We start from the raw sequence: 19,787 nt of genomic DNA, 5'->3' as shown, positions 1-19,787 counted from the left end.
TGTAGTCATCCTGATAGCAGCCAGAGTCCTAGAGCTGGAGGAACCACATGGAGACCCATGCCAGCGCTGAGATCCTTCCACCACCACTGAATCCACAAGACTTTCCACCCACTCTCCTGTGATTTTCCTGCATTCAGCAGCATTGCATCTGCTGCACGAGTCCAAAGAGGCATTGACGAACTAGTATCGAACCTATGGGCTAATATTGGACTTTATAGTCTTGATCTGGACTGGGCTGGGATGTTTTCTCAAAATACAATTGCTCTTTGATATAAAGCTCTCTCTTACACACATATAATGTTACTGGATTTGATTCTCTAGTCAACCCAGACCAATACAAAAGCATTGCATTTTAATGTTAGTTTTCCAGAACTAAATTTAGTTCTTCCAGAAACTACATAAGTAGTGTTCACCACCAGTCCTATGTTGAGGTCTCTATAGTCAGGTTGTCATGTAAGGTTTAATCCTGGAAGGATTAACTGGTAGAACGTTTTCCAAATCCACACATATTGAAAACAGGCAGTCCAAGTCTAATATACCTTGTATACTTAAAAGTCAGTATTTTTCTGGATATTAAATCTTTGGCATACACTTTTTCTCTGAGTATTTAAAATAGGCTATTCAGAAGTCTGATGGTAATCAAATTTTCATTTTCTTTTGAGTCGCTTGCAATTTTTGCCCAAGGCATTTTGTTTGGTTTCTTTCATTTTTGATAAAGTTCAGTAATTTAACTAGAATATATCATGTTGTTAGTAGTTTTGGATTGAGATTTTAAAGCATGCGGTGTGACCTTTCAGCAAAGTGGTTTTGATTCAAATGTTTAGTAATTGCTCAGTTTCCTTGAGTGGGCTTTCTTCTTCAGGAACTTACTTCCATTTCCCATATTTCCAAGCGTCAATAGTTTGACTATCACTTGAATATTTTTCTTTCTTCATTCATCTGTTTATCTTAAAAATCTTTCTCCTTAAGACATTATATGTTGTATTTTCTTTTTGTTGCATTCATTCTAGTTTAGTATTCATTTTGAAGATCATTTTTTATTTCTTCCATGAATTCTTTTAGTCCATGCCTGAATTTTTCTAATTTTGATCCCTGCTATCCTTTTACATCTTGCATCATTGTGTTAATGCCTCTTAGCTTGTTTTCCAAAAGCATACTAGGTTTTAGTCATTTTTGTTTGTTTTTTGGCATGACGCCTGGCAAGCTTTTGCTTTCTGTAGGGGTGCTATTCTGTTCTTTATTCCTTTTTTTTCCCTTATAATAACTTTGCATGGGAGTTGACCTAGATACATTTCTGTTGCGCATCTCTATATGAAATTAGTTTCTCTAAACTCTTAGAAAGAGAATCAGCTAAGGGTAGTTTTTTTCTGAATGCACATAGCTCCTTCCTCTGATGTTTTTGTGCAGTGGTTAAAAATATGGTATTTAAGGGAATGAAAAAAAAAGCCATAGACTGGGAGAAAATAGTTGCCAAAACACATCCTATAAAAGGCTTGCATCCAAAAAATACAAAGAACTCTTAAAATAGGACAATAAGAAAACAAACAACCCATTTACTAAATGGGCAAAAGATCTAAAGCAATAGCTCATCATAGAAGATGGGTGATGGCAAGGAAGTGTATGAAAAGATACTCAACATTAGATGTCATTAGAGAATTACAGATGCAAGCAACAAGATACCCTCACAGATATGGCTAAAGCACCAAATACTGGCAAGAGCAAATGCTGGTGAGGGTGTGGAGCAATGAAACTCTTATTTACTGCTGATTGCAATGCAACATTATTACCCACACTTTGTAAGATAGTCTGGCTGTTTACATGGCTTATTATATAATCTAACAATTACACTCCTAGGAATTTCCCCAAATTAATTAAAAATGTATGCTCACAAACAACATAAAAACCACACAAACCAATACATAAAGAAGCTTGAACCATAATTGCCAAACATTGGAAGCAACCAAGATATCATTCAAAAGGCAGATGGATAAGGAAACTGGTAAAACCACACAATGAAGCACTATGCATTGCGTTACCAACAGCAAGAGTGGCAGTTTGAAACGACTAGCTGCTTCACAGGAGAAGGATGGGGCTTTCTACCCTAGTAAACAGTTAATATCTCAGAAACCCACAGGGTCAGTTCTACCCTATCCTGTTGGGATTTTATGAGTAGAATTGATGGCATTAATTTTTAAGGTGTTTTTTGTTTGTTTGTTTGTTTGTTTGTTTGTTTTTGTTAATAATAAGCCTTTAAACTACAGAAAAAGAGAGAGGAATCTTACATCTATATTGCTAAGTGACAGAAGATATGACTCTGCATTAGTCTGGGGACTTTAGAGAAACAAATCCACAGAAACTCATTTATAAGAAAGAGGTTTATGTAAAGGTTAAGTGCGCATCAAGAAAATATCCCAACCCAGTGCTGCCCAAGCCCACAAGTCCAACATTAACCCATATGTCCAACACCAGTCCACAAAGTCGTCCTCCATCTCACAAAACAGACACAAAGATGCCGACTGCAGGAGGAAAACCAAGTCAGTGAATGTGTAAACATCTCAGGGCTGGCAGAGTCCCCACATGGCTGCTCCAGCACCCAGGGCTGCATTGGGGTAGGTCCATGCGGCTTCTCAGGGATGTCTTGCAGGAAGTGAGCATTGCAAGCTGAAACAGGGAACTGCTAAGGCAGCTGCACCCTGGTGTGACCATCACAAAGCAAGAGACCTGAGAACTAGAAAGGCAAGGCTCACCGAGTCATTATCTCTCCACACTTCAATTAACCCTACATGTGCTTATCAGCCAGGTTGGCACAATAAACTAACTCAGACTCTGATAATATGACTTCCTGGAAATACTAAATTAATTTTTGTTGTTGTTAGTTGCTATGGAATCAGTTCTGGCTCATGGCAACACTACATACAGCAATATAAAACTTCGCCCTGGTCCTGTACCATTCTCATGATCACTGCTAAGGCTGAGCCCATTGTTTCAGCTGTTACACAACCACAAACCCTCCACTATCCACTGCCATGGAGTCCGCTCCAAATCACAGTGACGCTGTACAGTGTGTGTGAGGCTGTGACTCATTGGGGGAGAAGATAATCTCAACTTTCTCCTGTACAACAGCCGGTGGGTTAGAACCCACTGTTGTGTGGTTAGCAGTCCAACACTTACCTGATAGGGCCACCAGGTCAGTCAAAAGATAAATGATTGCCAGGGATTCCGGAGGAAAGAGGTGAGAGATAAATAGGTGTCGACCAGAGCACTTTTTAGGGCACAGAAATTATTCTGCATGATACATGGCCATCTACATTTATCAAAATTCATTTGTGGTAGTTATATAATCTGTTGGCAATTTGAGTCTTAAGAGAGAAGTGGTTGAGTTTAGCTTGTCAATCAGATCACAGCTTGATGACATCATTTGGAGGTGCGAAGGGAAATAAATAGCTTGTTGGAGGCTGGACATGGGCTCAAGCCCTTGGAGACTCTCGGCTGACAATGCTCACACCCTGGGAGACATTTATGATGAGAAACCACATGAAGCTACCCAGATGAAGCCAGAGCCCTTAGACCTGGAGAAGCCATGTGGAGACCCCTGCCAGGGCTGAGATGCTTACAATGCCACTGGATCCACAAAACTCCCCACCCACTGGCCTGTGATCTTCCTGTATTCAGCATCATTACATGGGTTTCATGAGTCTGAAGAGAACTTTATAGATTTTTATCTGACATATGGGCTAATATCAGACTTATGGATTTGATTTGGACTGGGCTGGGATGTTTTCTCAATATTCAATTGTTCTTTTATATAAAGCTCTTTCCTATACACATATGAATGTCTGTGAACTTGTTTCTATAGTCTACCCAGACTAACACATCATCCAACTGTACAAATACAAAGAATGAACCCTAATGTCAACTATAAATTTCAGGTTCATCAATTGAGACAAATGTACCACACAAATGCAGGATGGTAGTTACAGCAGAAACAACGTATAGCAGGCAAAGGGATGATGTTGGAACACTGCACTTTCCGCACTTTGTGTAAACTTAAAACTGAGTGAAGGGGAAGGCAACACACAATAAAAGGCTTACTTTACTGCCAAAGAATAGACAAGTGAGATAGTTAAAGTTTATTGTGCCAAACTGACTGATAAACGCACGTGGGGTTCATTGAACAGCAGAGAGATGAATGGCTCGGTGAGCCTCACCTTTCTAGTTCTCGGGTCTCTTGCTCTCTGATACAAGGGTGCAACTGCCTTAGCCAGTTCCCTGTATCAGCTGGCAAGGCTCACCTCCTGCAAGACATCCCTGAGGAGAAGCCACATGGACCTGCCCTGATGCAGCCCTGGGTGCTGGAGCAATGGAGACCCCTGCCAGTGCTGAGATGCTTCCAGGCTCACAGATTTGGCTTTCCTCCTGCAGTCAGAATCATTGCATGTGTTTTGTGAGACTTTGCAGATCAGTGTCAGACATATGGGCTAATGTTGGACTTATGGGCTTGGGCAGCACTGGGTTGGGATGCTTTCTTAATGTACATTTACCCTTTATATAAAACTCTCTCTTATACATATGAGTTTCTGTGGATTTGTTTCTCTAATGTACCCAGACTAACGCAACAAGCTTCTAAGGAAATAGACAAGTCAACAATGAGATGTGCACACCTTAGAAGAATCAACCGTTAGATATAAAGAGGGCGGTATTTGCCTAAGGACAAAGTTCAGAAGGGCCAGGATAGGAGACATGGAGTTTGGAAACACAGGGAGGAGCTGGGATGAGTGGTATTGCATTGGCTGAGCGATTGTGATGACAGATGAAGAGCAAGATGTGTATGAAGTGTTGAGCGTAAAGATGACACTGATCTGCTCTCTAAATCTTCATCAAATTCACAAAGGTTTTAAAAATAAAATAAAATGGATTTAAGTATCAAAAATGATATGGCAGATCTCCTGGTTCTTTCCTCCCTCCCACTTTTAGCTGAACTTTCTCCTTACTTTGCTTACAACCAGTTCAGTTTTTATTCTAATTCCAGTGGTCTCTCCTTAGTGGTGGCTCTGTCCTGGAAGGTGGACCTGTTTCTAGAGTCTGTAGGAGGCAGTTCACTCTTATCCTTCAGTCCTTTTAACCATAGGTCCTTTCCACTCGTCTGGCTACTGCAGTGGGGAAAATTCCCTTATTTACCTGCTGTTCTCAAATTGGCCCACCATACTTTTTGGTCACTGTCTGCTGGCTATTATGTAATTCTCCTGTTTTCAGGTTTATCTGACATCCCATTACCACCAACAGCCATCAAGTCAATTCTGATTCAGACCAGCCTTATAAATCAGAGTATAACTTCCCCCTGGAATTCCTGCGGTTGTAAATTTTTACGGGAGGAGATAGCTACACCTTTCTCTACCAGAGTGGCTGGTGGGTTCAGATCAATGGCCTCCCAGTTAGCAGCTCCATGGATAACCCACTAACTCACCTGAACTCCTGACATCCTACCCATAGCATCCCTCTAATTGTTCCTACACAGATAATAAGTTATAAGTCTTGCGGCTGTTTGTGGTTTGTCCGTACCTAATCATATTTTCCACTATTAGTCTATAAGTTTGTCATACTGTGGTAGATTACTGGAAACTCTGCTGTAGGTATTTCAAATACTAGCAGGAGCATCCATGGTTAACATGTTTTAGCAGGGCTTCCAGCCTAAGGCAGACTACGAAGGAAAGGTTGGTGACTGATTTCCCAATTTCAGTCATAGAAAACCCCATGGATCCCAATAAAACAGTATCCAATAGCGCACTAGAAGATAAGTCCCTGAGGTTGGAAGAGACTAAAATAAGAGTGACCTCAACAATAACCTCACATATCAGCAGTCATTAAGACGGTGAAGGACCCCAAATGTTTATTCTGTGGTGCATGGGGTTGCCACACATGAGAGCCACACTTGACAGCAACTAACAAAATTAGCAAATTATCTTTTGGGGTTTGTGGGTGATATTTGTCAATTGGTTACATAGTAATTGTTGTCCAAGGGTTGGGGGTTCTTCTATGAGTTTCTCAATTTTTGTGGGCAGAGATGAGCCGAAGGAGGATTCAGAAAGATTAAAAGGCTCTGCTGTCTCCACCACGGTCTTGGCAAAATCTTCTCTTGTGAGTGCTTTAATTTTACGCAAGCCACCTATTGGATGTATTGCTTGGCAATTTTCTTTTGGTACTCAATGTGATGGTTTTGATCTTTACATATATTAAAACATACATAAGCCATGCATCTGAATTACTCTGTAATAATTTACCATATAAATGGTCCAGGTTTTATTTATCCATCCATAAACTATTTGACATTCACAATCTAATACCAACCTAAACTTTTCACGTTCACATCTCTGAGTAAGAGGGGAAAGTGAACAATATTTGCCATTTTACAAAAGAAAATAATGAAAGGCAATCAAAACTATCAGTAAAGACTTGCTTAAATTGGTTGGCATTTCTGTATAATGGGCCACACTTAGAGATACAAACATTTGCAAATATGAGTTTGATTTTCTGTTTTGGAGGGTGAAGTTGTGTTCTCCAAAGAGGTAAGCTTGACTCGATACCCTATTAGAGATCAACCCCTGTTCTGCATGTACTAGTGAAACACAAAACACCTTGAACCAAGATAATTCCTCATGGAGGTACTAGCTTGAGTCCTTTGGCATCAGAACAGGAAAAATCAGACTTTCCTGAGGTAAAGCAAGAGGCCACAAAGCCAGATTCTGAAGAAAGAAATTGACACTCCTTCAAAGAGAGAATGGTAGGAATTTTTGTGTTCAATGCTGGGGAGGTTTCAATGGTGAAGGCTTCAAAGGATTCAGTAAATGATTTTTATTCACTTTCATTTTATTAATTAAAGTTTTTCTCCAAAGTGAAATAGCACACTCAACTGAGGTTAAGGTGTCTTTACACGAGACAGTCAGAAAGATAAGGTGGGCATTCCGGTTCCCATTTTAGGGAAGTAGAAAACAGTGCATAGAATGGTTATGCCGATGTACAGGGATGACATGAATAGTCATCTCCCATGGAAGGCTTTTTCCATAGTGCTTACGTGAGCCCATGGTGGCCTTCTGTCAGGTGAACCTAAAGGTCGGAAGCAGAGAAAGCTGGAAGGAAGCTCCTCAACAAAGTTCTTAACATCAAAGCAGGGAGAGCTGAAGCTCAGCCGGACAGTCTTGTGGGCCCAGCCTCACAATGTGTCTGTCTTTGGCCATCTTACCATTCTACCGCTCCTTTCAGTAGAAAATACTTGAAATGTCCTTCTCTGGCATGGTTCTGCCTTACACCATTTCTGGCTTTCACAGGTATTACTGTATTTACAAAATTATTTTTTCAGCGATATTGCTTTTACCTCTGAAGCTAAACAAGTGCAGAAAGCATAACCTTCACTGAGAAAACATACAAGCAATACTTCTTGAGAATAATCACTCCGTAAACCATCCTGTGTTTTCCTGTACCTGTGAAAGACAATTTTTTCAAATTGTGCAAAGCATTTCCAACCTTCAGTTTCACCCACTGCTTTCGCCTCTGCCTCTCATTAGTAAACACCTTGGAAGAATTTCAGAAGTGTTGATGGAAAATGATTAATGGAATCATTCTCACTAGGGGTCAGCAGAATCATATGCCCTGAGAGTCTCACTAGAACTTCACTTTCTTGGGTCACCTCAGCAGAATGCTTATCTCCATGGAATATGGTAGTTAAAAACGTGTGCAGGCTTTAAATGAGGACGGCATATCTCTCCTCACATTCTGTAAACTCTGAAACTCAACATGCATCCTCCTAATGGAAGCCACAAAGACAGTGTGTGGTCAATTTGTTTGTGCTTCAGATGTCATCGATAAAGAGTCAATATCAGCACCTGCCATACTTGAGGTTGGTAAAGGACCAAATAAAATATTCTAAATATCATGAAATATATGAGGGGGTATCCAAACAAACACACAAACAAACCCTTAAATGCACTGGGCATAGCAGAGCTTTGGTAGTACCCATTGTTCCCAATACATGAGCATCCATCAACTCACCCTGAGTTAGTGCACCCAGTGGAGTCACCTGGGAAGGTTCTCTCTGGTCACAGTGAATTTTTTCGTGAAAGCACTTTTGCTCCATTTTTTGTGATGGCTGATTTAAGAGAACAGTGAGTGGCTGTGAATTTTTGTTTCCTGCTCAGGGAAAATGGCACAGAAACTGTTGTGATGTTGAACACAGCTTACAAGGACAGTGCTATGGGAATAAACTCAAGTGTATGAGTGATTTTCTCATTTCAAAAAAAGTGAAATGTCGATTGATGACAAACTTCATTCTGAATGTTCGTCATCTCCCAAACGGATGAGTATGTACTGGTCACAGTGCATTTGGAGCTCATTATACCAGATCAGACTATTGATCAAGCTTTCTATTTAGAGGTTCTGAAAAGATTGTGTAACAGTGTATGACAAAAAAAGCCTAATTTGTTGCAGATGGGGGACTTGTTTTGCCACCACAACAATGCACCTGCTCATGCAGCCATCTCAGTGCACCAGTTTTTGGCAAAAGAAAACAACAACAGCATGTCTCTCTTATCCCTCACACCATTCTCACCTGCCCTGCTCTGTGAGAATTCTTTTTGTTTTTATGAATGAAGTGGGACATGAAAGGACAGCAATTTGATGACATAGAAGAGGTGAAGAAAAAAACAAAGGAGGTGCTGTCAGCCATCCAAACAGATAAGTTTGAAAAATGTTTCCAAGAATGGAATGGCAGATTTGACAAATGTATTGAGTGTAATGGAGAGTACTTGGAGGTGATAAGTTTGTCTGTAAAAAAAATTTTTTTTTAACTACATAGCTTTGAAAAAAAATTCGGTTTTCTTTGAGTACTCACTCATATACTACAAATAATGTGGACTTTGGGAGCAAAAGGATTTTAACTTCAGTCAAACCACTTACTATATCTGTAATATTAATCTGTCTAAACCTCAGTGTTCTTGCCTATATAATGATAAACTAATCAATGCCACTTACATGACTTACAACATGAAAGATGACATACAAATGGAAATGTTTTATATTTTATTTACATGAGTTCACATGATTTTAAAACTCAACTATTTACCTATCTTTTTTTTTTTTGAATGGCATACATTAAAAAAAATTCCTATGGTGTTCCATGCTCTTTTGGAATCTGCTCAAATAAAATACTCTGTACATTCCTAGTCAACTTTGGTTTTGTATAGTTTTGAGTTGATTTGAATTCATAGTGACTCTATGTGGCAGAGTAGAATTGCCCCATAGTATTTGTGTCAGTCCACGTGGACTAGAGAAACAAATTCATAGGCAATCATATGTGTATAAGAAAGCTTTATATGAAGAGTAATTATATATTAAGAAAACACTCCAGCCCAGTCCAGATCAAGTCCATAAGTCCAATATTAGCCCATATGTCCAATACCAATCTATAAAGTCTTGTTCAGACTCATGAAACACATGCAATGACGCTGAATACAGGAAATCACAGGCCATTGGGTGGGAAGTCTTGTGGACCCAGCAGCATTGTAAACATCTCAGTGCTGGCAGGGATCTCCATGTGGCTTCTCTGGTTCCAGAGGTCTGGCTCCATCAGTCTCTTTCCATGTGTCTTTTCCACAGGGATGTCTCACAGGGGGTGTGAACCTAGAGAGAGTGTCTCCCACCTCCAAGGAAGAAATACAGGAGTTCCCAGAATCCTGAGGAGAAGGCCATGCCCACACAGAGGCCTCATTGGCTATATCCCAATTGACAGGCTAGACACCACGATGCCACCCCTACACTCTTAATCCTCAAATTGACACCACATTAGGTAACTACCATAGTCATAGTGTTTTGAGCTGTAAGCTCTATGGCAGCAGATCTCCCGGGCCTTATTCCACAGTATTGCTATATGGTGGGTTCAAACCACTAACCTTTTGCGTAGCAGTCAAGTATGCCATTTGTGTGACCAGGGCTCCTTGATCAGCCTTAGGTAGGTTAATATCAGTATGTGAATGGCATTCTTTTTCACCGTTGAATCATTAACAGGTTACCATCTAATCATAGCTGTCTGGGAATTTTCTAGCTCCTCCGAGAGACTTTCACATTTTTATACAATGAGCTTCCGTGTTGATCTGAATGTTTAGCTCTCAGAGGGTCATCTCATGTCCCACATTAACCATTGCTTGAGGGACCTCACCCACCAAGAATCACAGAATCCATTTGAAGAAACTAGTTGGTCAGAGGGTGAGGAGAGCCTTGCAGCAGCCATTCACTTTGACTTGATCTAAACAATTAAGCACACACTCCTCTTATTACACCAGAAGAAGATGAATGCTCTCTGCCTTTCAACCAACACTGCAAGTTTATCAAAGAACACCCTACGGTTAGTTATTAAATAGCTCTGGTCTAGGCTAAACGAATTCTACATTCACAATACTTTTAACTCATTTCTAAAGTAGCTTGTCAGTTCACTTATTTTAGAAGTTTCTTACAGAATCTTCTACAAAGGCCTTTAGTGAGGGGACCTGATCCAACTCTCACATTTTTTGAGATGAGGGAACTAAGGCTCAGAGAGATGAAGAGCAAAGTCAAAAGCCAGTTAGCTGGGGCTGTAACTGGGGCTTCTGGAATCTCTGCCTGGTAATGGCTCTAAAATGGAACACCCAGCAGAGAAGGACACTTTTCAAAATGATTTTTTTAAGTGATGTATTAGGTGGGGGTTTTACATTTCAGATGATCAGCTTTGTATTCAGTAGTTTATAAACTCCTTATTTATAAACTCCTTATCAAGCCCCCTGGCAGGTTACCCCCCCCATCCTTTGAGTTCTCTCCCTCCTGTGGCTCACTACATTCTCCTTCACCCAAGTTAACTCTGTCAACCCTTTAGCCCATTGCTCCATCTAAAGGGAATGCTTCATTAAGCTTCATAATTAATGTGCCATATAATTTACACATGTAAAACAAACTATTCAATGTTCTTTAGCTTACTTACAGAGTTATGCATCATCACCACAATCAATATTAGTATATTTAATTATCTCTGTAAAGAAATCCTACACCTTAGAAGGTCCCCCTCTACCTTCTCATTATGTCTTTAATGCTCATCAACATTGTAGCCTTGGTGAGGATTTCATGACTTTGCAAGGCCGAGCAGCATTCCATATGCTATGGATCCACTTATAGATCCATAGATGGATGCATGGGTGGCTTCCTCTTTGGGGCTATTATGACCAATAGTACAATGTTCATAGTCTATGTACAGTTTTTGTGTGGGTAGATGCTTTCGTTTCCCCTGGGTGGGATCATTGAGTCATCCAGTGAACCCTTTGAGGGTCTGTCAGAGTGTTTGCCACAATGGCTCCACCATTGACATTCCCAAGAGCGGTGTCTGATGAGTCCAATTTCTCCACATCTTCACTAACACTTGACTAAGGGCTGTGAAGTAGTATCTCTTTGTGGTTCGGAGTTGCATTTTCCAAGTGGCTAGGGATATTTACTGAGCATATTTTTGGGTGAATTTTCACTATGTTTACATCTCTTTTTGGAGAAAGGTCTATTCCGATTTTTAAACTGGATTATTTGTTCATTGTTGAGTTGTAAGAATTATTTGCATTTTCTAATACCCAGTGAAATTTATCAGATATAAGGTTAGCAAATTCTGTGAACTTTGTTCTAATTTCTTGATGATGTCCACCAATTTGTTATCGTTTTATTTTTCTAAAGTTCAGTTTATCTCTTTATTTTGTTGCTTGTGCAGTCATATCTAAGAAATCTTTGCTTAATCCAAGGTCACAAAATTTTACACTTCTGTTTTCTTCTAAGATTTTTATAGTTTTAGCTCTTGAACTTAGGTCTTTAACAACAAAGAAGTGTGAGAAAATTATTCTGGTTGTGTTAGTCTGGGTAGACTAGAGAAACAAATTCATAAATGTGCATATATAAGGGAGAGGTTTATATACAAGAAGAATTGAACATTGAGAAAACATCCCAACCCAGTCCAGTCCAAGGCCATAAGTCTGATATTAGCCCATATGTCTGATGCCAATCTATAAAGTCCTCTTCAGACTCATGAAATACATGCAATAAAGCCAAATGCAGGACGATCACAAGCCAGTGGGTAGAAAGTCTTTGGGTCCAGTGGAGTTGTAAGCATCTCAGTGCTGGCAGGGGTCTCTCTGGGTGGCTTCTCCAGCTTCCGAGGTCTGATTGCATCCATGTGGCTTGTCTTCTGCAATGTCTCCCAGGGAGCAGTAGAGAGAGAGGTGTCTTCCCCCTCCAAGGAGGAAGTACCAGATTTCCCAGGATTCTCAGGAGAAGGCCAGGCCCACACAGAAGTCTCATTGACTATCTCCAGATTGACAGTTTAGACTCTACCCCTACACTCTTCATCCTTAAATTGATACCAAGTAGTCTGTGACTACCACACTGGTTATGGAAATAGTTGTTGATTGTGATGATTGTTACAGTGGTGTGCATATTTGTCAAAATATATAGAACTGTATACCTGAAAATGATGCATTTTATTATATGTGAATTATATCTTGATAATATTAATTCTAAAAAAAATAGGGGTTATTGTTGTTATTCAAAGTGTAGATCTTAGATTTTTTTGAGCTAGTTTTTGTATGCCCTATGAGGTCGGGTTCTACATTATTTCTTTTGCATCTGGCTCTTCAGCTGTCCTAGTACCATTTGTTGGACAGACAATTCTTTCTTCATTGCATCGTCTATGCACCCTTGTCAATATTTAATTGATGTGTGTATGAGTTTATTTCTGGACTCACCGTTCTGTTCAATTGATTTATATGTTTTTGTGTGTTTTATTGTGTTGTATATAGGATTACTGTTTGGACTGATTCCACAGAACCTAACAACAATTTCTTATTACATGAAACACTGTCTTGCTTATTGTAACTCTGTAGTAAATAAAGTGCAAATCCTTCACATTTGTTCTTCCTTTTTAAGATTGTGTTGGCTATGCTTGATCCCTTGATTTTCCCTATGAATTTTAAGATTTGCTGGTCAATATTTACTAAGAATACAGCTGAGAGTGTGTTAGAAATTGGTTTGGGCATGTCATTGGCTGTTCTCTCTAGAAGAAAACCAGTGATGCTCATATATGCAGATATCAAGAGAAGCCCAGGGAGGCTCTACGCCATGGGTCACATATTAGGTTAGAGCAGCGGTTCTGAACCTGTGGGTCCTGAGTCCTTTGGGGCTCGAACAACCCTTTCACAGAGGTCACCCAATTCATAACAGTAGCAAAATTACAGTTGTGAAGTAGCAACAAAAATGATTTTATGGTTGGGGGTCACGACCACATGAGGAACTGTACTGAAGTGTCGCGGCATTAGGAAGGTTGAGAACCACTAGGCTAGAGGCTTCTAATGACTCCCACCGCTGTGGGGCCTGATGGACCCAAGATTGTCAGGAAGTCCACAGGCTAGTGCCTACAGAAGTGAGTGCGGCCAAGGTCAGATGGTTAGGTTTGTGGCTATATAGGGAAATGAACCCAAAATGACAGGTCATATGGCAGTCTGCTGATGACTCACAGGGTCAACAAGCAAAACAGCAGGCTCTTGGCTGTAGTCCCAAGAACCAGAAGTCCATTAAATGCCCATACCTAGCAAAAATCAAAACAAACATTTCCACAACCTCCACTTATATTAGAAGGAGGCCACACCCTGGAGGGAACTTCCACTCCATTGTATCAGGGCTGTGCCCCAAGAAGGGTTATGTGCTAATCTTCTGTCCTTATGGAGACTCAGCACTGATCTGGCTGTGATTACAATCTAAGGTCAAGTCATGGGTGATTGCTAAGTATGAATTGCCAGGACACTGATCATCCTGGCCTAGCCAATTTGACAGAAAACCTTAACTATTAGAGTCTTGTGCTCTCCACAGTATTAAGACTACTCATCCATGAACATGGGCAGTCTCTTCACTTATTGAGGTCTTCTTTAATTCCTTTCTGTTCAAAGCCAGCAGCCACGCTGTTGGAAAAAGATGAGGCTTTCTACTCATAAGGCTTTAGTGTTGGAAACTCACAGAGGCAATGCTACCCTGTCCTATTGGCTTGCTGGCAGTGAATTTGTTTGTTTGTTTTAGTTTAATTCCTTTAAGCAGATTTTTGGTAGTTTTAAAATATGAATTTTTGTTAAACTTTTCATAAGTATTTAATTATTCTATTCTATTTTAAATAATATTGATTTTCAAATTTTATTTGTGGTTTGATTATTTGTACTGTCTATAAATACAATTGATTTTTTTCATATTGATATTGTATCCTGAAATCTTGCTAAACTTATTTATTATGTCTAATAGGTTTTAATATAGATTCTTTGTCATTTTTTCACACAAAATAGTGTCATTTGAAATTAGAGATGATTTTATTACTTTTCTAAGCTGAATTTCTTTCATTTTATTCCTAATTTTCCTGGCTAGAATTCCAGTACAATCTTGAATAGAAGTGATGAAAGCAGACATTCTTCCTTATTCCTGATCTTGAACAACATGGTCACTCTGTCACCATTATCATATAAGCGGGGAGGGGGGGGGTTCGTTTTTCATAAGTGACCTTTATCAAATCAAGAGAGTTTTTTTTTTAATATATATAATTTTATTGGGGGCTCTTACAGTAATCCATACATCAGTTGTATCAAGCACATTTGTACATATGTTGCCATCGTCATTGTCAAAACATTTGCTTTCTACTTGAGCCTTTGGTATCAGCTCCTCATTTTTCCCCTCCCTCCTCACTCCCTCCTCCCTCATGAACCCTTGATAATTTATAAATTATTATTATTTTGTCATATTTTACACTGTATGGCGTCTCCCTTCACCCACTTTTCTACTGTCCATCCCCCAGGGAGGAGGTGACATGTAGATCCTTGTCATCGGTTCCCCTTTTCCACCCCACCTCCGTCTACCCTCCCAGGACAGTTTTATTCTGTTCCTAGTTGGTTGAGATAGCTTTTTATCGTGAGGAATGTTGTGTTTTGTAAAATGCTGTTTGGTGTCTAGTAGATGACTATGCAGTTTTTAGCCTTTATTGTATTGATATTGCATTAATTGATTTCAGACCGTAAGCAAAACTTGTATCTTTGGGATAGATTCCTCTTCATCATAATATATAATCCTTTATTGTATATTATTGGATTGGATTTGCTAATAATTTTGAGAGTTTTTTACATCTATATTCATATAAGATATTGGCCTGCCATTTTATTTTCTTGGGATGCCTGGCTGGTTTTAGTATCTGGGTAATAATTTCCTCATAGAATGAGTTAATAAATATCCTATTTCTGGACAAGTTCATAAATCATCTAAATATTTGTTAGAATTCACCAATAAAGCCATTTGGTCCCAATGTTTTCTTTATGGCAAGTTATTTTATTGTTAACTCAATCTTTTTACTTGTTGTGCATCTAGTAAAATATTTTATGTCTTCTTGAGTCAGTTCCAGCAGTTTATATCTTTTTGGAACTTTTCTATTTCCTTTAAGCTATCCACTTTGTTGCATATGTCTGTTCATAGTATTCCCTTATATAAGACGGATAGTGATGTGGAAATAAGGTTTTTAATGGAATGCTTCAAGATCAAAATATGTTTGAAGTCTCATGCTGTATTGTAAAAATAAAAGCTGTACGAGTAAATATTTTAACATAAAATATTATTTAACGTTATGTACTGCTAGTTTGAGCTCACTCAGAGGCACCTCAGAAAATAGGCCACCCATTCTATTTCTAAAGGTGACAGCCTTGAGAATCGTAGGCAAGAGTTTAACTCTGCGCACACAGGTCGCGGGGCGTCAGACTAGCGTGAACAGCTGCCGACAGCGGCTGCCGCTTCGTAACATTGAAGTGGAGAAAGAGCTTACCATTCTTATCCTGCAGTTTCATCACCTCGCCCTTTGAGACGTAACAGAGAAGACAGGATGAATTCTCCTCGGGCAGGATTTCCCAGCCCTTCCGCACTGCCCCAACTGTGCAAAGGTCCTAAGTGCAATGAGCAGAGCTCCACAGTAGACTCACACTAAAGAAACAGGGTCAGGACACTTTTCTAGATCAATCTATGAAGCTTTACGGTATTTTCATGAGGGAAGAAAATGCTGTGTGTGTGTGTGTGTGTGTGTGTGCACTATAAATAGCAGTGCAGAGGTTAATTTCTTTTTATCTCTGAAAAAAACAAGAGTTTAAATAAATTATCCACACGAAAAATGTTCCTAAACAAAAACTAACAAATAATATTTCCAACAGAGCTCTATCTCAGGTAATTTACTTTAAAGCAAGTTCAGTTTCCTTAAACTACAACAGATGAGATCTTAGCCAATGTTCAGATAGCCCCTGCTATGAAGAAGAAAATAAAAACCCCAAATGTAACTGCATTTTCAGAACGAACTTGTGGTCTTTGTCATGTACAGCAGACACTGTGGCATTCACATAAACCTGAGATGGAAATGATATTTTAATGGGTACATTAGCTGTAACATTTCCCCTAATACTTACAACTAATCACTCGAATGAATCATAAATTAATCACTAAGATTTAGCTCCTTGTAAAGATGATCATTATTAACTCACATGTCATATCTATCCCAAGAAAGCATAAATAACTCCCCTTCTTTATTTTTCTTAGAAAAACTATCCTTGAAGACCACCTGCTACTTAGTGATTCACATCTTCGGATCAGATATCATAAAGCTGTGAGTATGTTGGGCAACTAAATGTGATTCAATTGCTAGGACCTGGGGGGAAACAAGAAAACTGGGAGGCAGGGGCTTTCTTTTCAGTTTGATGTACTTACTGGACCAGGGCTTGAATTGTTACTGTAAGGAGTTGAAAGACTGAAACCTGATTTAGATCCTTTGTCACTCCAGGTAAAGGTTCCTTTTGAGGTGCATGGTGGCAATCTGGCTCCATTTCCCTCTATGAGTCTTTCAGAAGGAACCTGGCAATGTCAGAAACACAATGACTTTTCCCCTATTAGCCAAACACCAGGACTGACCTTACCCCTGACCTTGCCCCTCTCCTCCCTCTACCTCTCCAAATTCCCAGTCCATGCTCTTTCAGTTTCTTCTCTCCCTCTCCCTTTCTTCCTTTCTTTCTCTCTCTCTCTCTCTCTCCTCTCTTCTAGCCTTTGGTGGCCTAGTGGGTTCCACGTTAAGCTACTAGCCACAGGTGGGCAGTTCGAAACCACAGGAGCATGATGAGACATTCCACTCCCATAAAAGGCTACAATCTCATGAACTTACAGGGCAGTTCATCCGGTCTCTGTGATTTGGAACGGCCTCGATGGCAGTGAAGTGTTTTGGCTTGGTTTGGTTTTCTACCCTTCTTTACTAGTTTCCCGTTTCCCCATTCCCAGTCCGGGCCCGTTAGTATCCTGTAAATGGGACATTGTTATCATTTGCCTACTTTTTGTGTCTTTTTGTTAAGCTTAGGGGGCACAATATAAATCATATCTCTCAGTTCATCAAACTTTCTCATCAATGATCCATATAGAGAGTTCTTATATTTATTACTGAGTCATTCCATTAGTCATTGTGAGCAATGCACTTGTAGGGTTTGTAAGCTTCCAAGCCTAACACTCCAAACAAAGTTTAGGACACTAATAACTCTTAACGCTGAACATGCAGCCCCTTGAATTCATCTCCGCGCCTTTCCTCCTCCCCAAGGACTCGACATCCAGCATTCATCTTCGTCTTTAAATGCATCTACATATTTTTAAGCATAAGTAGTTTTAGTTTATGGGTAGAGTCTCATATTTTCTATAACATTTTGAGACATGCCACTTAAATGCCTAGTAATTATCCATATAACTGTCTCTGCTGTTCATTTGTACTGACGGTATGTAATATTCTATTAGGTGTCTATCAGAGTTTACCATTCAGTCTCTCATGGATGGGTATCTGAGTTGTCTCCTGGCTCTCCCTCTTATGAAAAGTGCTGCTGTAATTGTTCTTGGTCCCCGCTGTTTATGCTATTAACCTTAGATCAAAGTGGTTCAGAGGACAAAAACATTTCCCACAAGAAAGTCGGCTGGGGTCATAGAATGCTCAAGATAGAAGAAACCTAAATCAGAAAGGCCAAGGAGATGATCACTGCTCAGCCATTCTGTGCACCTGCTTTAATCATTCAGCTTTCATTCCTATTAAGGATAATCATTATTAATTCATATGTTAACTTCATCACAACAAAGCACAAATATTCTACTCTTTTTAATTTTTCTTAGAAAAATGATATTGAACTCATTCTATTATATGACTGGACTGTAAGTGTTTGGATGGCAGGGGCCTCTGTCTTCTTAGTTAATATCTATATTACCACCACTGCCACTTAACTGGACTCCCTCCCTGCCTTAAGGTTTATCTATTGCCTTACAACTGCGCAATTCCCATTATAGCTAACTAAGTACATTTCTTTTTTGAAATTCCAACAGTCTTTATGTAAATCATTTATTCACATTAACTTATGTGTATTATATTCTTCACTATCACTCATATCTGCTAAATTGCTTTTAAAATAAGGTGCTATTGTGTTTTAGGTGAAAGTTCATGCAACATGTTAGGTTCCTATTTAATACTTTTTATATCAATTATTGCACAATATTGTTTACATTTCCACATATGTCAGCATTTTCATTACTTTTTTGTTTGTTCTATTTTCATTAATCTAGCTTCCCTGCCTCGCCCTTACTTTTTCACATTGGCTTAGAGCAGGGTTTATCAAAGTGGGCAATACCACCCCCAGGGAGGTTCTGGAATGATGCAGGAGGGTTGCAAAAGCAGATACCTACACTTTATCCTGGATTACTGGCTATGGTACAAAAATGCAAAAGTTTGCCAATGGGCACCGAGTTTTTTGCTTCTTTGTTTCTGTAGAGGAGGCAGTAGGGCAAATAAATTTGGGAACTTATGCTTTAGAGTAAATGTTGAGCATACGTTCTCCTAGACTTAATTGTTCAAGGACACACAGTTCTCACAGGTGATATATATTTTTTTATAATCCAATCAGTTAGTTGGATGAAAGGAGACACCTGTGAGTGGTTTTAGTTCCAAGTTCCAAGTGTATTTTAGAACAATAGTCTCAGTTTCCTTTAATCTGGAATGTGAATTTTGTTCTACATTTCTCTCCTGTTCTATCCAGGACCTACCATTGTGGCCAAAAGAGCCAATAGTGGTTGACAAGCACTGTCTACTCTTGATCTCAGTCTAGATGAGGCTGTGATTCTCATGGGCTATTCGTCTATGGATTCGTTTCTTCTTTGAGTCTTTAGTTTCCTCCATTCTCGTGTGTTCCCCAGTAACAGAGATGGAGAGCTGTTGTATCTTAGATGGCGGCTCACTAGCTTTTAAGGTTCCAGACACAGTACTCACCGAACTAAGATGTTATCTTTATGGATTATTTTATTCCATTTGACTGAGTTGTCCATGAGACTGTGGTCCTAAAAAGTCTAATAAGTAAGCCAGTCCTGCATGCAAATATGTTAAAGGAATCTCTTTAATTGTGCCCTTATGTGCTTCATTGTATGTATGAGTATATATGCAGCTCACACATATGCCTGTAGGTACCCTTTACTTGCACATCCAAGCACTCATATATGTTGCTATAAAGAATTATAGTCTTGGGAAGCCAGCATAGGGTCACTATGAGTCAGCACCAACTCACTGGCAGTTGGTTGGTTCAGGGTGATTTGGACACCAGTAGCTCTTTTGTAGCTATAGAGTGGAGGAAGTGCCGCAGTGGTGCATTAGGTTAAAGTATGAGGAGGTACCCCCC

General features: G+C 39.5%; 1 protein-coding gene across 1 annotated transcript in view; it reads left to right on the top strand.

Annotated features, from left to right (window-relative positions):
• AOAH (acyloxyacyl hydrolase) overlaps positions 1-19,787 on the top strand; it is a 247,582-nt gene that overhangs the window by 12,078 nt on the left and 215,717 nt on the right. Inside the window, exon 2 of the mRNA XM_013005992.2 lies at positions 16,645-16,711. Within this exon, the coding sequence (XP_012861446.2) occupies positions 16,645-16,711 (67 nt within the window). The remainder of the gene's footprint in view (positions 1-16,644; positions 16,712-19,787) is intronic.

Source organism: Echinops telfairi, unplaced genomic scaffold, assembly GCF_000313985.2.
Source record: "Echinops telfairi isolate 266 unplaced genomic scaffold, ASM31398v2 ScPeMD7_7;HRSCAF=31, whole genome shotgun sequence".
Lineage (NCBI taxonomy): Eukaryota > Metazoa > Chordata > Mammalia > Afrosoricida > Tenrecidae > Echinops > Echinops telfairi.
This window is presented reverse-complemented; position numbering and strand designations above follow the sequence as displayed.